General features: G+C 52.0%; 2 protein-coding genes across 6 annotated transcripts; both read left to right on the forward strand.

Moving 5' to 3' along the window:
* Positions 1-27: 27 nt before the first annotated feature.
* LOC142035781 (uncharacterized) lies at positions 28-10,602 on the forward strand. Of its 5 annotated transcripts, none has more exons than XM_075038277.1 (7): positions 28-162; positions 296-2,907; positions 3,959-4,098; positions 5,133-5,400; positions 8,132-8,313; positions 8,906-8,964; positions 9,722-10,602. In XM_075038277.1, exons 3-7 carry the CDS (start codon positions 4,072-4,074, stop codon positions 9,870-9,872), a joined length of 687 nt encoding a protein of 228 aa, XP_074894378.1. In that variant the 5' UTR covers positions 28-162; positions 296-2,907; positions 3,959-4,071; the 3' UTR covers positions 9,873-10,602. The 5 variants fall into 5 exon arrangements, with proteins under 5 accessions (XP_074894378.1, XP_074894380.1, XP_074894383.1 ...); XM_075038279.1 differs by having other exon boundaries at positions 61-162; positions 1,778-2,907; XM_075038282.1 differs by lacking the exon at positions 296-2,907 and having other exon boundaries at positions 61-162.
* Positions 10,603-11,435: 833 nt separating this feature from the next.
* On the forward strand, positions 11,436-14,292 carry LOC142035415 (bone morphogenetic protein 2-B-like). The gene is made up of 5 exons (XM_075037504.1): positions 11,436-12,008; positions 12,109-12,245; positions 12,624-12,746; positions 13,219-13,417; positions 13,779-14,292. Exons 1-5 carry the CDS (start codon positions 11,693-11,695, stop codon positions 14,183-14,185), a joined length of 1,182 nt encoding a protein of 393 aa, XP_074893605.1. The 5' UTR covers positions 11,436-11,692; the 3' UTR covers positions 14,186-14,292.
* Positions 14,293-14,342: the final 50 nt, after the last annotated feature.

Genomic DNA, 14,342 nt, shown 5'->3' on the forward strand with positions numbered 1-14,342 from the left:
AGGATGCTTTCTAATAGCATTTTGCTTTTGCCAATTGTTTCCTCAAGGCATGTATCCCAGTGAAGCCCAGCTGTCCTCCAGGAACTATGTATGAGCTCCAGGGAGACTTGGCTTGTTCCTAGTGGTGTACAGCTTCCATAAATTTCTGTGATTGCTGCACCTGTAAGTAATTGTAGCCAAAAAAAAAGGCAAAAACCCTATTTTGAATGCCAGAGTGGTGTCAGATGCATTTTGCTGCCATCACTGTTCTCTTGTGTGCTCTTGTTCCTGAAACTAGCAAAAAAAATTTCCCTAGGAACTGGATCTGTTCCCTGCCACGTGCATTTGGCCAAGTCGGTGCAGAGATCCTAACTTCTGTAGTCAAGAGCTGCATGCAGCGAGCGTTCAGGACATACTGGTGCCCTCGACCAGCGTGTCTGTGAGACTCCCTTATATCACACAAGCACCATCTGTGCCTTTACTGTTTCCAGGACTTGGGAGGCCAGTACTTTCCGACATGTATTTAACAAGCTGGGAAGAAAGATGCCTCCTCTTGTCTCCAGGGCTCAGTCACACTGAAAAGAGAAAGCAGAGCTGCAGGCCTCTCCGTGTGGTGGTGGGGAACAAGCTGTTGTTGCTGATGTGGCTAAGTCCTACCAGTGTTGCCATCAAAGAGCCAGCTTTGTCTCAGTTTTGGTGTTGTGGAGGAACAAAAGAGGGTTGTCCCTAGATAAAAAGGCCATTGAATGCAATGCGTGAGCATGAAGGGTGCATGTTCTTTCAAATGAGGGGACTTGAAAGTGACTCCGAGTCCCCTCAAACTTAATTAGTTTGAAAGTGGTGGTAAGAACAAAGACCCCCAAGGGAGCTTCCCCAGGCTGGGAGCAAAACCAGTTGCTCTCCAGAAACACTTTGAAGTTTGCTCAAAGCCTAATCCGTGTAGATGTGGGAGAGATGCCATCACTGACCTGGCTGCTGAAGTGTTTGTTCAGATCACAATCTGGAGACATTTGCCAGTGATATGCGGACCCATTTGTCTCTGAGCTGTTCACCTTCTCGCCTGCTGAGGGAGGGCCCAGTATAAGTATCAGAGATACTGGAGACATTTTTGTGTTTCCCAGGGAGCAGTATGCAGGACCCACTAGCGGTAGTCGTCTTTGCAGGGCTCTTGCATGCTCCCATCTTTGCCAGTAAGTTCTTTTTTTTTCCTTCTCGCTGCTTTGGCCTCTTGCACAGGAGAGAAGAGGGCTTGTGTAGGTGTGTGGTGCGAAGCTGTGCACAGGCTTTGTTCATATCTGATGCTTCTGTATGGGCATGGTGTATGTTTTCTATGGTGCTTCACTGTCAGCACCATGGAGGATTGTCTGCACTCAGCAAATAATGAGGGGTTTGTCTCGGAGGAAGCTGCTGTGCAGAAATCTTTGGGGAGTTTAGTGCCTGTGAGCTGCTTTGTGCTGTGTGAGATTACTCCTCTTACCTGAGCTCACATTGCAGTAACGTGGAAGTAGAAGAGAGCAGGGGACTGATGTCTTAAGATAAAACACTGCTAAACACAGCATTTTCTTGGAGTAGTTAAACAGATAGGGTGTTTAGCCCAACTAGCCAGGCCTGAGAGGTCAGATGGGTCATGTCCATTTATAACTACTCTAAATCTCTTCCTTATGCTGAAGCCATTTGGTTCAAGACAGCAGGTGGCTGGACACTTGTGCTTGGGGCTCAGTGCCTCCTCCCAGCTCAAGCAGGAAAGGTGGTGAATCGTAACTGGGGTAATGCTGGGCTTGGTGGTTTGCGACTGCAGGTGCCGGAGCCATCGGCAGAGAGGACGAGCAAAGGAACCTGTTTGCAGAGAGGGGCTGCTGCAGGAGACAGAGCCATTTCCTGCACATCGGGCATGGTGAGTTCCCCCTTTGCCCGCAAGAAACCCGGATACTTTAAGCTTCCCAACTCGTGTCCCACCTGTCATCCCTCTGGTGTTGCTTTATGTTGAAATTATCCTAGTGACTTTTCCTTCAGGCAATTAAGGACAGAAATACGCTGGGGACTCATCACCCAGATAATCCAACGCTTAAAGCATGTTTTGTAGAATAGAAGCTGATGAGTAGCCTGGCCCCTAGGTCTGTTCATCTGCATGAAGGAGGCTTCATTTTCGGTACCAGGGTGCTGCAATGTGGTTGAATTCTATGTTTACCTCTGTTTGGTACTGCATTAATTCAGGATTGCAGGAGACTTTTGCTTCCCAGGATTAACGTTGGCAGGGCTGTCAGCAAGACAACAGGGCCTCCTGACTTTACTGCGCAGAAAAAGTAGGAAATAGCTCCATTTGTTCACCAGAAAGAAGTCTGTGGCCTTCAGGAGTAGCCTTTGGTCTCAGTTCCCCTTGCAGTGGCAGTAAGGCTACATAAAATGAGCTTCAGCTGATTTTAGCACAGATATGTGAAAATGGCTTTAAACTGTATAACCAAAAATCTGAGGTTTCTCAGGTTTTTTTCAGTGCATGAGAGTAGTACTTGTACAAATATAGCCTTCAGTGTTTGCAAAATATTAGGTTCTTATGTGAACAGTAGGAATTATAAAAGGATCATATCCAAATTAAGAACTGTCACAAGCTTGTCATCTCCAGAGCAAACAACTTTAGAAGAGTAAATAATGATGAAAATAGTAAAACCAGTAATAGATAGTGATAAAAATAGTAAACACGGCCTGTATCGCTGCAGGGATGGGAGAGTAGGGGTTAACGGTGTCTTCAGCTGGCAAAGTGTCCTTTGCAAAATGACCGGCTGTCTGCGCCCTTGCTGTGGGTGAGGAGCATCCACAGGGATCACCACTGCGGAATGGCTAATACACTGCAAATTGCTACCTGGCTCACTGCTCCCTGGCTTCCCTGGGCAAAGAAATCCTCAGGCAGCTAGCAGCAGCTATAAGCCAAATGTGAGTTTAAAATGTCCCTACATGTTTACTGGTGTTGTGCAGCATGCTCATGGTGGCTCTCTCTCACATTGACACTGAAAAGCAGTTTTTAAATCAATGCAAAATTAAAGTTTTGTGGCACGCACTGGGTCTGCAACTCCAGCAGGTTAAAGCAAATGAATTACAGTGGTGTAGAATTACTCAGTGGGCACTTTTAAGGCCAGTTTTCTTCCCTATTATATAATGAAATGAGGATTCACATCAATCAACCTTCTGAGTATGGACTGCACTACTGGGGAGAAATAGCTCATTTTAGAAGGATTACCAGAAGAAACAGCCATTAGCCAATAACCACTGATATTTTGCAAACTCAAAATACAGCATGGATCTAAACCTGAATGTTGTGGTCCCATGTCTCCCCTGTTCCCACACCCGTTCCCACCTTCCCATCCTCTGCTTGTAGTGCTAATATGGCAATGCAACAGGTTTGGGGAGCTGTGAAAATGGGATTTGGCAGGGGGCAGGGGAGCGGTTGGTGGGGTGGCAGGCCAGATTTGTTTTCAGCTCAAGCAGCTCCGTGAACATGTTCATCGGGCTCTAGGCAAGGAGAGCAGGGTTTCTCTTTCTGCCTTGAATCTGTTGGGTGCTCAGGCTTGTTCAGTACGTTCGAGGTCTGCAGTTCAGCAACAGCTGAGCATTCACATTTTCCCTTTGCTAATCAATGTATCAATCTATTCTCTCCCCATCCTTCATGAGCTCACTAAAGAAAATAAAACCTACTGTTTCCTAGTGAATTTTTAATTGCATTCTTTTTATTACCAGTCTATTATGAAACATTATACTTCTGGTCTGCAAACCCAATAGACGTGTCTGTAGCACTAGTGAAGGGCTTTCTGGGATTTCTGCAGGTGCTCAGGGTGAAGGAATCTCTCTCCCAGTCACACTTTCCAGGGGTGGACCATGTATTTTTGTTCAGTGTTTGTGTTGTACTCGGCCCAGGTTTGAGCTTGGGCCTCCCCAGCCTCATGCAAATAGTGAGGAGTAATCCTTTTGTCAATTGTGTGTTTCACAGATGTCTCTGGCAGTCCTGTCAGCGTGGATGTTGGAAAGTGCCGGTCCAGCTGCCTGTCCCAGCGGATCAACTCCCCTGACCCAGGCCTCCTGGGGCTCTCCAGACACTCCTCCATGCTCGATTTCCTTAGAAGCAAGAAGGTGAGAAAAGTGTGTTTGTGTTATCCCTGTGGCAGGAGCATTTATACATGTTTTAAAATACCTAGGTTTGGCTTCTGCATTGCCAAAAATCTGTCACTGAGACTCTTGTCCTCCCTTAGCCAGCAAGCAGTAGATTATGCAGGCTAGAGAAATGGAAACTATTCAGCAGTACTGGATATCTTGTGGCAGAGGGCCAGAGTTCAGCTGAAGGCCTATCACAGCACCTACCCAACTGCTCCATGCAGCATCCAAACATATTTCTGTCCTCCCCCAGCCCAGCAGCAACATTTGCTGTACGTGAGAGCTGGTGCCCTGTATGTAGAGGGGTTGGAGGCCTTTTTCTGCCTGGTTGAGCAAAACTGGCAGGACCCATGATTTCATGATGAGTATCTGGCCTTTGAGGTGCTGATGTCATTCCCTTATTACATGACATGTGTAACTCCTAGGAGAAACTAGAAGGAGCCTGTGCATTTGGGGACACAACTATGCACAGGCTGCGATGCTCTCCTTATCCTGGGAGACCTGCCATTGCCTAAAGTCCCTTCTCCACCAGGGTAACTAACCCTGGAGAGGTAATGGAAACAAGCTCTGCAGGGTGCTGCATGTGTGTGTCCTGTGAGTGTTCACCAGGGGGGCTGTAACTGTGAAAAATCTTGTTGCCACTTGTCCCACTGTTGTCATCACTGTGGCACTGCTGGTGCAACATCTTCCAGGCAGGCAGGTCTACATTTGTTCCCCAGAGCTGTCATCGTGCTGACCCTCCAGTTGAGGAGCCTGAGGTGGAAGGAGGACTGCTTTAGCCAGTACAGTTCAGCTGATTGTAGCAGGAGTTTGGGGAATAAACAGTTCTGATATCAATGTGTCACTGCGAAGGGTAGCACCACAGCAGTGCAGTGCTGACATGCATGGATAAGGAAGTAAAAGCTGAGTCAGCTCTAGTTCAGAAGAGGTTTTTATCAGGGAGCTGATGCTGGAAGTTGTTCTCCATGACATGTTTTTACCAGTGTATATGCCCCTTGTGCTGTTCTGTGCAGCTGCAGGTCAGGCACCCTGACTCACCGCTGCGGCCGGGAGCCCCACGCTCCTGTCCTGCGGGTTCCTGCTGCGAGCCTGCCCGTGTGCACGTGGAGCGGCTCCTGCTCTTCGAAGGCGTTCGGGAGGTGGAGGTGGTCGACGGCTGTCACTGCAGCACATGCCCTGAGGAATGCCTCCGTCTCCCAGCTCTGAAAACCTTCTTTCCAGACTCTCCCTGGGAGGTCACAGTTGATGTGGGGAAATGTTCTGACCCAACCTACAGTGCAGGTATGGATGATGGAGAGCTCCCTTCACTCCAGGAATATGGGGACAAGCCCTTTTGTGTGACCAGCACCAACATCAGAGCTCAGAGTGTGATCTGACAACGCTCTGGTCTGCTACGCAAACCCTCTTTGCCTTAGGTGGGAAAGGGATTGTATTTTATACTGTCAGGGTTTGGGTTTTCTTTTCCCTTCTGTGGCTGCGCCCTTACAGCACAGGTCTGCAGGTGAAACGGTAATTCTCTGCCCTGTGCATGGTGTGAGGATAGAAATACAACCACCTTCTATTATGGGGAAGTGTCCTCTAACCAGAGGTCATAGAATCAGAGTAGCCCAGGCTGGAGGGACTTTGGGGGTGTCCACTGCAACCCCCTCCTCAAAGCAAGAAAAACAACCTGATGATAAAAGCTCTGCTGAAAATAGACCACTTAGCAACCACTAAAAAATGGAGTTTCCTTTCTGATGGTCTGAAATGCCCTTTCATCTCAGCACCAGTGCTGTTTAAAAAATCACTCAGAAATGGAAACTCCAAACTAAATTGTTCCAGACAGGTCAAAACCCTCCACTGGGATAAAGTGGAACTGGTTCGGGTGTGCTGTCTTGTGAATTCATACATAAAATAACCCTAGAGTCACGTCAGTGAAGATGAACTGATCTTTTTTATCAGAATGGAAAGTCGTGTTGAAATGATTTTCCACAACTGCTTGATAAAATCAATTCTCCTGGAGTTTGTTTATGTTGGCATTTCTGCGTCTAAAACCATCCCGTTAAAACCTTCCCGGCAGCTTCTGTGACATGGCTGTACAACAGCCACTAGAGAGGGACAGAGACCAGTGCGAGTCCTAATGTGAGCTTGAAAAGCAGCCACGATGCCTGAGCCAGAGGGCTGGGGGAGCCACATGGGTGGCGGAGAAAACAAAACCCCAAGGGGCTCTGCTTGCAGATGTGCATCCCATCCTCCGAGAGCTGGAGTAAGGTCTGCACACAGGCATCGGTGCTCCTGCAGCCCTGTGGCTTGTGTAATCCGGCTGCAAGACACAGCAAGTGGAACAGAAGTTTAGGCAGTGTGAAGTGCTTTTTTCCAGATGTGGGAGAATCAGCATTTACTTCCCAGACGTGTGACTGGAAGGTGCTGGACGATGCTGTTGTCCCCGGGGGTGGCTAATGGACGGTGGCTTATTCAGTGATAATGGCCTAGGGCTGGGAAATGTGGATTCGCCCCCAGCTTTGCCTCTGCCTTAGGGCAGGTCTCCGCACTTTCCTTCTGGATTTTCCCCTGTAAAGTCAGGCTGACACTTTCAGTGCCATGTTAAAGACAGGCAACGTCAGAGGAGTAGAGGGCCTGGAGAAGGATGTTAAAATCTCACACAGAAATACTGGCTTCCAGAAATCAGTTGTCATTTTGTGTACCCCTCTTAAGGCATCCCAGAGAGATTTGCTTTCGGAAAACACTTTTCACTTGCCTGAAAACACAGCCGCATCCTGGAACAAAGAAATATCTTCCAGCAGCTGATGAAATAGCTGGGAGGGGGCAGGAAACTCACAACCATTTTAAAGCCAGGAATCAAACACAAACCCTGAAGGACCTGCACCCAAGAGCTGGAACAGGGCATGACTAGGTCCTTTTTAGAGCCAAAACCCAAGACTGACTTAGCCATCAATTTAGCCATCCTTCTTCCCCTCCTCTAGCTTGTGCAATGGAGATTTTAATCCTAATTTACTTGGTGAGGGAGAGAAAAACTGAGAGATTTAGCAGATAAAGCATGTCTTTCTATGCAGAACATGCATTCAAACTGAGCCAGGCAGGACAGTGTGTGCCTGTTGACTTCCAAATGGACACGCATTATTGCTGGAGGAACCTCTGTCTCTTCTCTCCAGCTGGGACCTGCCACAGAGGCTGTGTGTCCTGGCCTGGAGGTGGCATGGCAGCAAAGATGCGGCCTTTCGGCATGTCCACCCAAAGCCCCCCCGCCTTCTCCCTGCTCTCTGCATGGCTTCCTTAACAGTCAGAGTAGGTATGTCAAAGCTGAACATAACTCTTTTTTTTTGCCCTCAAAATTTTTCATTGAGTTAAAGCTTGAATAGGGAAAGAAAAGGCAAAGCAGGACTTGGTCCTGTGCTCCCAGAACTGGGGCCATTCTCTTTCCTCCCCTCTTGTATCAGCCTTCCTGTGTCCCACAATGCAGAGGTGCTGCAGGATATCTCCAGGAGAGCCAGGGACACTGGCTCCAGCACCTGAGAAGCCCATGCAGGGCACAGCCCCCTGGCAAATTCAGAGAGAAATGCTGAATAAGTTAATGTTAAATAATGTTCCCCAGCTCCTCCCTGGTGTGAGAGCATGTCTCTGGAAAAAGCACTGCCATGAATATTTTATGTTCAAAGACCTTTTTTCTCAAAGATAATGTGTAATAGCTCAGGCTGTCTCCCCAGAGATGAGGCTTTCACAGTCAGGTGCAGGATTCACAATTTGCACACAGAATAACCTCTCTTTGCCCTGTGGTCTCAAACTGAAATGGACGAACAAAATCTACCGCTGAGGCCCTGAGTTGGTGAAGGAATGAGTCCCAAACTCTCAGCTGGGGACCATCACACAGAAAAATGGCACTTTCCACACCGGGTGCTGGACGCCAGAGCCTGACGCTCCATCTGTGCCACATGGCAGACCCTGGTGAAGATGCTGCAGCCATAGTGGCCTCAGATGCAGCCCCAGATTAAACTTCCTTCTTGTTTCCTTGCAGGTGGACTTTTCTGCATGCCCACAAGGTTCAACACTGCTCTAGTCAAAAACCCACAAGGTGGGGAGGTAGTTCAGACGCTGGAGAACTGTGAAATGAAAGAAAAATGCTATCGCGTTTCCCAGGTGGAATATTATTATGAAATTGTGCACAGCTCTGCAGGACACAGGGAAGAGCGGCTCAAGGTTGGTTTCCCGCGGCTTGGCCTCCTCTCTGGGGGGCTCAGCAGCACAGCTGAGCCCACACATGGGGTTTGAACAGCAGGGTGGATGCTCTGACGTGGGCAGCTTCACCCTGGTAGAGCTAAGCACACCCTGGCAACAAACTATAGCGGTAAAAATCTCACATTTATTTTATCTTATGCTATAAAATGTATGTACTGCCACTAATTTGTGTATACATCAGTATCATAAAGTAACAAATGGCCTTTTCTTTGGAGTGAGGATTTCTTAAAAAAATAATTAAGGGAGCAGTGAGATATTTATTTAAAAAATTGTTTAATCATTAAGTATGTCTTAAGCTCAGTTCAACGGAGACTCTACTCTCTACTTCAACACACCTTTGTGCACAGGGCCCTCTGACTCAAAAAACACTGATGTGCCCCAAAATACTTGTCCTTACAAGCTTTGCCTTGCTGCTGCCCTTTCTCAGGGGTGTACATTCAGCCAGAGGATGGAGGGCGGACAGAGGGCACAGTGACCACGGCTGGTCCCCTGGGATGTTCCCAGTGAGGTGCTGCAGGGGATTTTCATGCCTTTGTTTTGCAAATCTTTGCAGGAAATTGATGTGGGAAGGTGCTTGGGCAGCTGCTCCTCGGGGGATCCCTGCTTGCTTAGGTAAGCACAGCTGCAAGGATCCGGCGGTTCTTGTTCCTGGGCACATCCACAGACATTCAGAGGCAGGTCTGAACTGTTCCCATTCCTCTCAAGTAATGCATCTGCTGTTCCTGGAGCAGGACCTGGGAGGGTAACACAAGAGCGGATTTTGGGTAGTGCACCCACAGCTCATGCTCTGGCCTGTGTCTAACCATGTAGGGACAAAGCAGAGCAGTGTTTGCAGCGGTGCTACAGCAGCGCACTGCTCCATTGCTTCAAGGAGTAAAGAATAACCTGCTGAGGGCAGCCCGTTGGGCAGCTGGTTATAGAGCTTGTGGTCCCCCTGTGATAGCAGATGTAGATGGGTCCTGACAGTGGCTTTCTCCAACCTGGGATGTGCTATTCCTGCTGCCCACCTGCTGGTAATGCCATGGGGCAGGAGGAGGGGGATGCTCTGGGACAGGGTGGGTGCAGACAGCTCTTCCAGGCCAGGGGGGGTAGCACTTTGTGTTCTTTACAGACACAAAAATGTGGTGAATGCAAAGGGAAGCAAGTCAAACCACAAAGAAAAAAATAACTCCTGCTTTGCACAGGCAGAGAGGGAGGAGACAGTTCCCCGAATTACACCAGGAGTAAGGAATAGATGCTGCAGGAAGAAAGCTGCCTCCCTTCTCCCCCACCCTGGTCCAGGGCATCTGCCCTTTTTTCCAGGTGTTGAAATGCAGGGCCCTGGGGTGTGGGGGGCCAGGGGCTGTACTGGGTTTGTCTCTAACTGCAGGGAGTCACAAGGTGAAGAGAAATGTCTGGTTTGGGCAGAAGCTGCCCCCAGCCACTGTGCCCCTCACCGCTATGACGTACACACGTTCAGGAGCCGCCGAGACCGCGTTCGCACCGTCATTGCCATCCAGCAGTGCAAGTGCAGGGGGTAGTGGGGCTGGGGAGCTGCAGGTGGGGCTCCTGCAAGACCCCTGCCAGACTGTCTGTAGTATATGTAAATGAGAGAAGGCTATTTTTTGAATAAAAGCTATTTTAAACAGCGCTTGTATAAATGAACCCTCTACAAAATGTTTTGCAGCTTGTACAATAAACATGGGCAATTCACAGCTCCTTGGGGCTCTGCTGTGCAGCTCCATGGCCCATCTGTCTGCCCCAGCATCCCGGGGGATGCAGCGTGTACGGAGGGATGTGGCTGTCTGGCATTGGCTGGGGGTTGCACGGCCCTGGCTGCTCCTGTTTACAAAATGTGGAGCGGGAGTCAGAGAGGAGAGGGAAACAGGTAGGTAGGCATGTTGGGGCAGAGATGTCCCCTCTGCAGGCAGCCCCAGTTATCCTGCAGGACATGCCGCTGCAGTTGGTGAGCCAAGAAGAGGAAGGCAAGGATCCAGAGGATATGAGTAGTTTCCTCTATCAATTAACTCAAGGCTGTCATTGCCTCCCTGCCTATTCTGGATAATTAACAGCCCTTTCACCCACCAAGCATTGGGTTAGAATAAATTATAGACACCGACTGGGCAAGTAGCCTTCGGCTTGTCTCCTATCGCCATGGCCTGGAAGTGCTTCGGCTGGGTGCCTGTGGGGCTGATCCCTGCCCGCTTGGTCCCTGCTGGCAGATGGACAGATGGATGGTCCTAGCTCCGCTCCTGCACCTTCCCTTCTCCATGTCAAGCCTCTCGTAGAGCCCGTACCTGTGGGCCTCATTCACAGGGAATTTCCCTGTTCCCTATAAGATCCAGCAGGCTTTTCTAATCCTGCTTTTTTTATCTGATGCACTGGCAGGTATTGTATAATGCTAATTTTTTCTGTTCAGTCACGTGGCATTAAAACAAATGGCAAATGTAAAGAGTCCAAACGTACTGTGTCAACACATCCACCTTCACCAACCCAGTTTCTCTGTGACTGGGGACTAAGAACAGAAGAACTGGCTTTTATCCCATCATCTGGAGTCTGTAGGGTTCTCATGATATTTCGTTAATATTGAGCTTTCAGGAATTGGCAGCAAATGCCTTTTAATCCCCAGAAAGTCAATTGGCTACTTTTTTTTAAAAAAAAAAAGCAGCTTAATTTTGGTTTGATTCTTCCCGCTGCTGAGTTACTGCCACAGCCCAGGGTCCGACAGCGCTGCAGATGGAAGCCGCAGACCCCAGGGCCGCCAGTTCTCCACTGGAAGCCCTCTTTGCTCCGTGCTCTTGGCTGACTGGGCTCCTTTGCGTGGGTGTTGCAGCATCAGGGGACGTGTGGCCTGGGCTGCCCCTGCTGTGTGAAGGGTCCCCGGGCACCTTGGTAGGGCTGTGGGACGGGGACATCGGTGTGACACCGAGCCCACCCGGCAGCGGCCGTGGCGCGGGGCAGCGGGAGCTGCTGCAGCAGGACAGGGATGGGAAGGGGCTGCTCCTCCAGCCCGTTTGGCTCTTGGGGCGGGGGGGCTGCATTCCTCCACACAGAGGTTCTCCTGTTTGTCCCATTAGTGCCATCATTAAAAACCAGTTAGTCTCCTACGGAGAGCAAACGCAGCCCAGCCAGGGCCTTGCGGAGGGGCTGCGCAGCCCCAGACCCCCGTGTCCCCTGCCAGCCCCGGGGAGCGCTGGGGCGAGCCGTCCTCCCCCCTCCCCGCTTGTGTACTGGGGCTAATTGGTGCTGGGCACCCAGGAGCCCAGCTTCACACCTTGTTAGCATGGCAATTAGCTCTCTTTACCCTCCTGATTGCTCTTGTGCATACTTGACTCCACTCCATCTTTCCAGCGAGTTATAAATGCAGCGCTGGGGAGGCAGGGGGGAGTCTGGCTGGGGCAGGGACACCAGAACCATGCTGGGGACCATCCTGCTGCTGCTGGCCCTGGCCAAGCCGGCGTGCCAGAGTCCGGCCGGCGCAGCAAGCCGGCGGGCTGAGGCGCTGAAGAGGCTCCTGGAAGTTTTTGGCATGGAAGACCCTCCGCCCCCCCCGGCCCACTTCAAGCAGCCGCCCCAATACATGGTGGATCTATTCAACACCGTCGCCAACGCGGACGGTGTCACCAAGAACCCCGACATCCTGGAGGGCAACACGGTCCGCAGCTTCTTGGAAAAAAGTAAGGGTGGGGGGACAGGGCGGTGGGAAGGGGCCCAGCGCAGCTGGCAGAGGCGCTGCCCCTGGTTTGGCTCCGCTTCTCAACCCGTCCTTCCCTCCAGCTCACAGTGAGAAGATGCGGTTCCTCTTCGTCCTCTCCAGCGTGGCCAAGTACGAGAAGATCCTGATGGCAGAGCTGCATCTCTTCCGCCTCTGGCCAAGGGCCACCGACGGGCCCAAAAAGCACCACTTCTGCCAGGTGAGGAGGGGACGGGGATGGGATGGGGCTGGGGACGGGTATAGGAATGGGGATGTGCCCCAACCTGTGCCCGGGGATGCCACTGGCACACTGCGGTCACTCGCCTGCAGCAGGAGCACAGCCTGGGGCTGTGAAATTCATACGACTGAATGTCGCTGCGTTGCACAGAGAATCACGATGATTTAACCATGGGGGATTCTTAAATATCATGCTGGTTTGTGCACGCACCAGCCAAGGCACCCGTGGGTTGTGACAAATCCAAGCTGACAACTCCCCCATCTCCCACCTTTTTTTTTCCCCAATACCTATGTCCAGTGTCTTTCCCCTCAGGAAAAGGGGATGTGCTGGTAGTAACTGCCCTTTGCTGCCTTTCCCCAGGTCAGCGTCTACCAAGTGCTGGCAAAGAACGAGCCGGACGCCCCCGGAGGGAAGAAGCTGCTGGCAGCCAGGCTCGTCTCGCTCCAGGGCTCGGGCTGGGAGGTCTTTGCCATCACACAGGCTGTGAGTTGCTTTTCCCTTGGTTCGGGTGGCACAGAGGGAACCCTGGGGATTTGCATGCGGGAGGTTTTTTTAACCCGTTTCACCCCCAGCAGCCTTTCGGGCTCCAATGCGATTTCCTATCTGTAGTCTTTGCAGCAGTGGGGGGGGGATAGAGCCTCTGGGAGGGGGGGTGAGAGCCCTGCCAAGAGCCCCAGGGGGCTGCTCCATCCTGCCCCAGACTGGTCCCACTGCTCTGCAGGTAAGGCTGGTGCTGGCTCCTGCCGTGATGTCCCCTGTGCTGTAGCCCTGGAGCAGCACAGCCCCTTCCCATGGCTGGGAGATGGAGTGTGGCCCCGGGGGTGGGGGTCCGGGTTCACACCACCCTGCTGCTGGCAGAGCGCTGGGTCCGCTGGCCTGGCACCTGCCATAGGGACACCAGCATAGTGCTTGTCCTGGCCCGCGGTGCCATGGTGACACCGGTTTGGTTCCCCAGGTTCGTGACTGGATGGAAGACGAAAGCAGCAATCAGGGTTTGCTGGTGACGGTCCAGGGCCTGGGCGGGAGCCCGCTCGAGCCCCCACCGCTGCAGTTCGCATCCAGCAGGGACCACCACGAGAGCAAGAAGCCCATGCTGGTCCTGTTCACGGACGACGGGCGCCGGGGAGCTTCCCTGCCCATGGCCGGCTTCCCAGGTGGGTCCCACACGCCCTGGCACGGCTCCCTTGGTGCCACCGTCCCCTCGCCCATGGGGCTCTGGGGTGCTCCCTGCACGTGGGCTCCTTCAAATCCAAAGCTCCTTCTCTGGCCAGAGGGAGAGGCTGTCGCCTTTCTGGTTTAGTCTGTGCAGGCTTGCACATGTAAATCTGGATTTTGCTTGCCCTGATGAGTGCGGCCATGGGGCTGTGAGTTGTCACCTCCTGGTGGCTCTGCCTGGGCTGGTGACAGGCTGTACCTGTGGGGATGGGTGGCTGGGGGGGGAGGGGGCTGCAGCATGTTCTCCCTCCTCCCAGGCTTGTGCGATGGCTAATGGCATCAGGTGCTTCTTTCTGGCAGATATACAGCCTCAGGCTCCCATTGTCCCCGCCAAGATGTCGGTGCCCAGGCTGACCGGGCCTCGCAGCACGCGCTCGCTGGACCGGCTCCAGCCCTGCCAGAAGCATCCCTTGTCCGTGGACTTTGAGGAGATTGGCTGGTCCGGCTGGATCATCTCGCCGCGGGGGTACAACGCCTACCACTGCAAGGGCTCCTGCCCCTTCCCGCTGGGCGAGAACATGCGGCCGACGAACCACGCCACCGTGCAGTCCATCATCAACGCCCTCAAGCTGAGCGAGGGCGTCAGCAGCCCCTGCTGCGTGCCCGACAAGCTCTACTCCATCAACCTCCTCTACTTCGACGACGATGAGAACGTGGTCCTCAAGCAATACGACGACATGGTGGCTGGGAGCTGCGGCTGCCACTGAGGCAGGAGGAGAAGGAAGGTGGAAATGCCGCCCCAGCGTAGGCTGCTCCTACTGCCTCCAGAGCACCTCTGGGGGGGGGTCTCTGTCCCACAAAGCCCTCCAAAAGAGACCAGGGCGAGCAAAGCAAGGGGGTGCCCGGCTCTGACCCAGATGGTGT

The sequence above is a fragment of the Buteo buteo genome, chromosome 10, assembly GCF_964188355.1.
Source record: "Buteo buteo chromosome 10, bButBut1.hap1.1, whole genome shotgun sequence".
NCBI classification, from domain to species: Eukaryota; Metazoa; Chordata; class Aves; order Accipitriformes; family Accipitridae; genus Buteo; species Buteo buteo.

Excerpts from the sequence above, each read along its gene's own strand:
- LOC142035415 (XM_075037504.1), top strand. The coding sequence starts at position 11,693 with ATGCAGCGCTGGGGAGGCAGGGGGGAGTCTGGCTGGGGCAGGGACACC. Across the intron at positions 12,009-12,108 it reads CCGCAGCTTCTTGGAAAAAA|CTCACAGTGAGAAGATGCGG; the intron begins GTAAGGGTGGGG and ends CCTTCCCTCCAG. Across the intron at positions 12,747-13,218 it reads TCTTTGCCATCACACAGGCT|GTTCGTGACTGGATGGAAGA; the intron begins GTGAGTTGCTTT and ends TTGGTTCCCCAG.
- LOC142035781 (XM_075038277.1), top strand. The coding sequence starts at position 4,072 with ATGCTCGATTTCCTTAGAAGCAAGAAG. Across the intron at positions 5,401-8,131 it reads TGACCCAACCTACAGTGCAG|GTGGACTTTTCTGCATGCCC; the intron begins GTATGGATGATG and ends GTTTCCTTGCAG. Across the intron at positions 8,314-8,905 it reads ACAGGGAAGAGCGGCTCAAG|GAAATTGATGTGGGAAGGTG; the intron begins GTTGGTTTCCCG and ends AAATCTTTGCAG.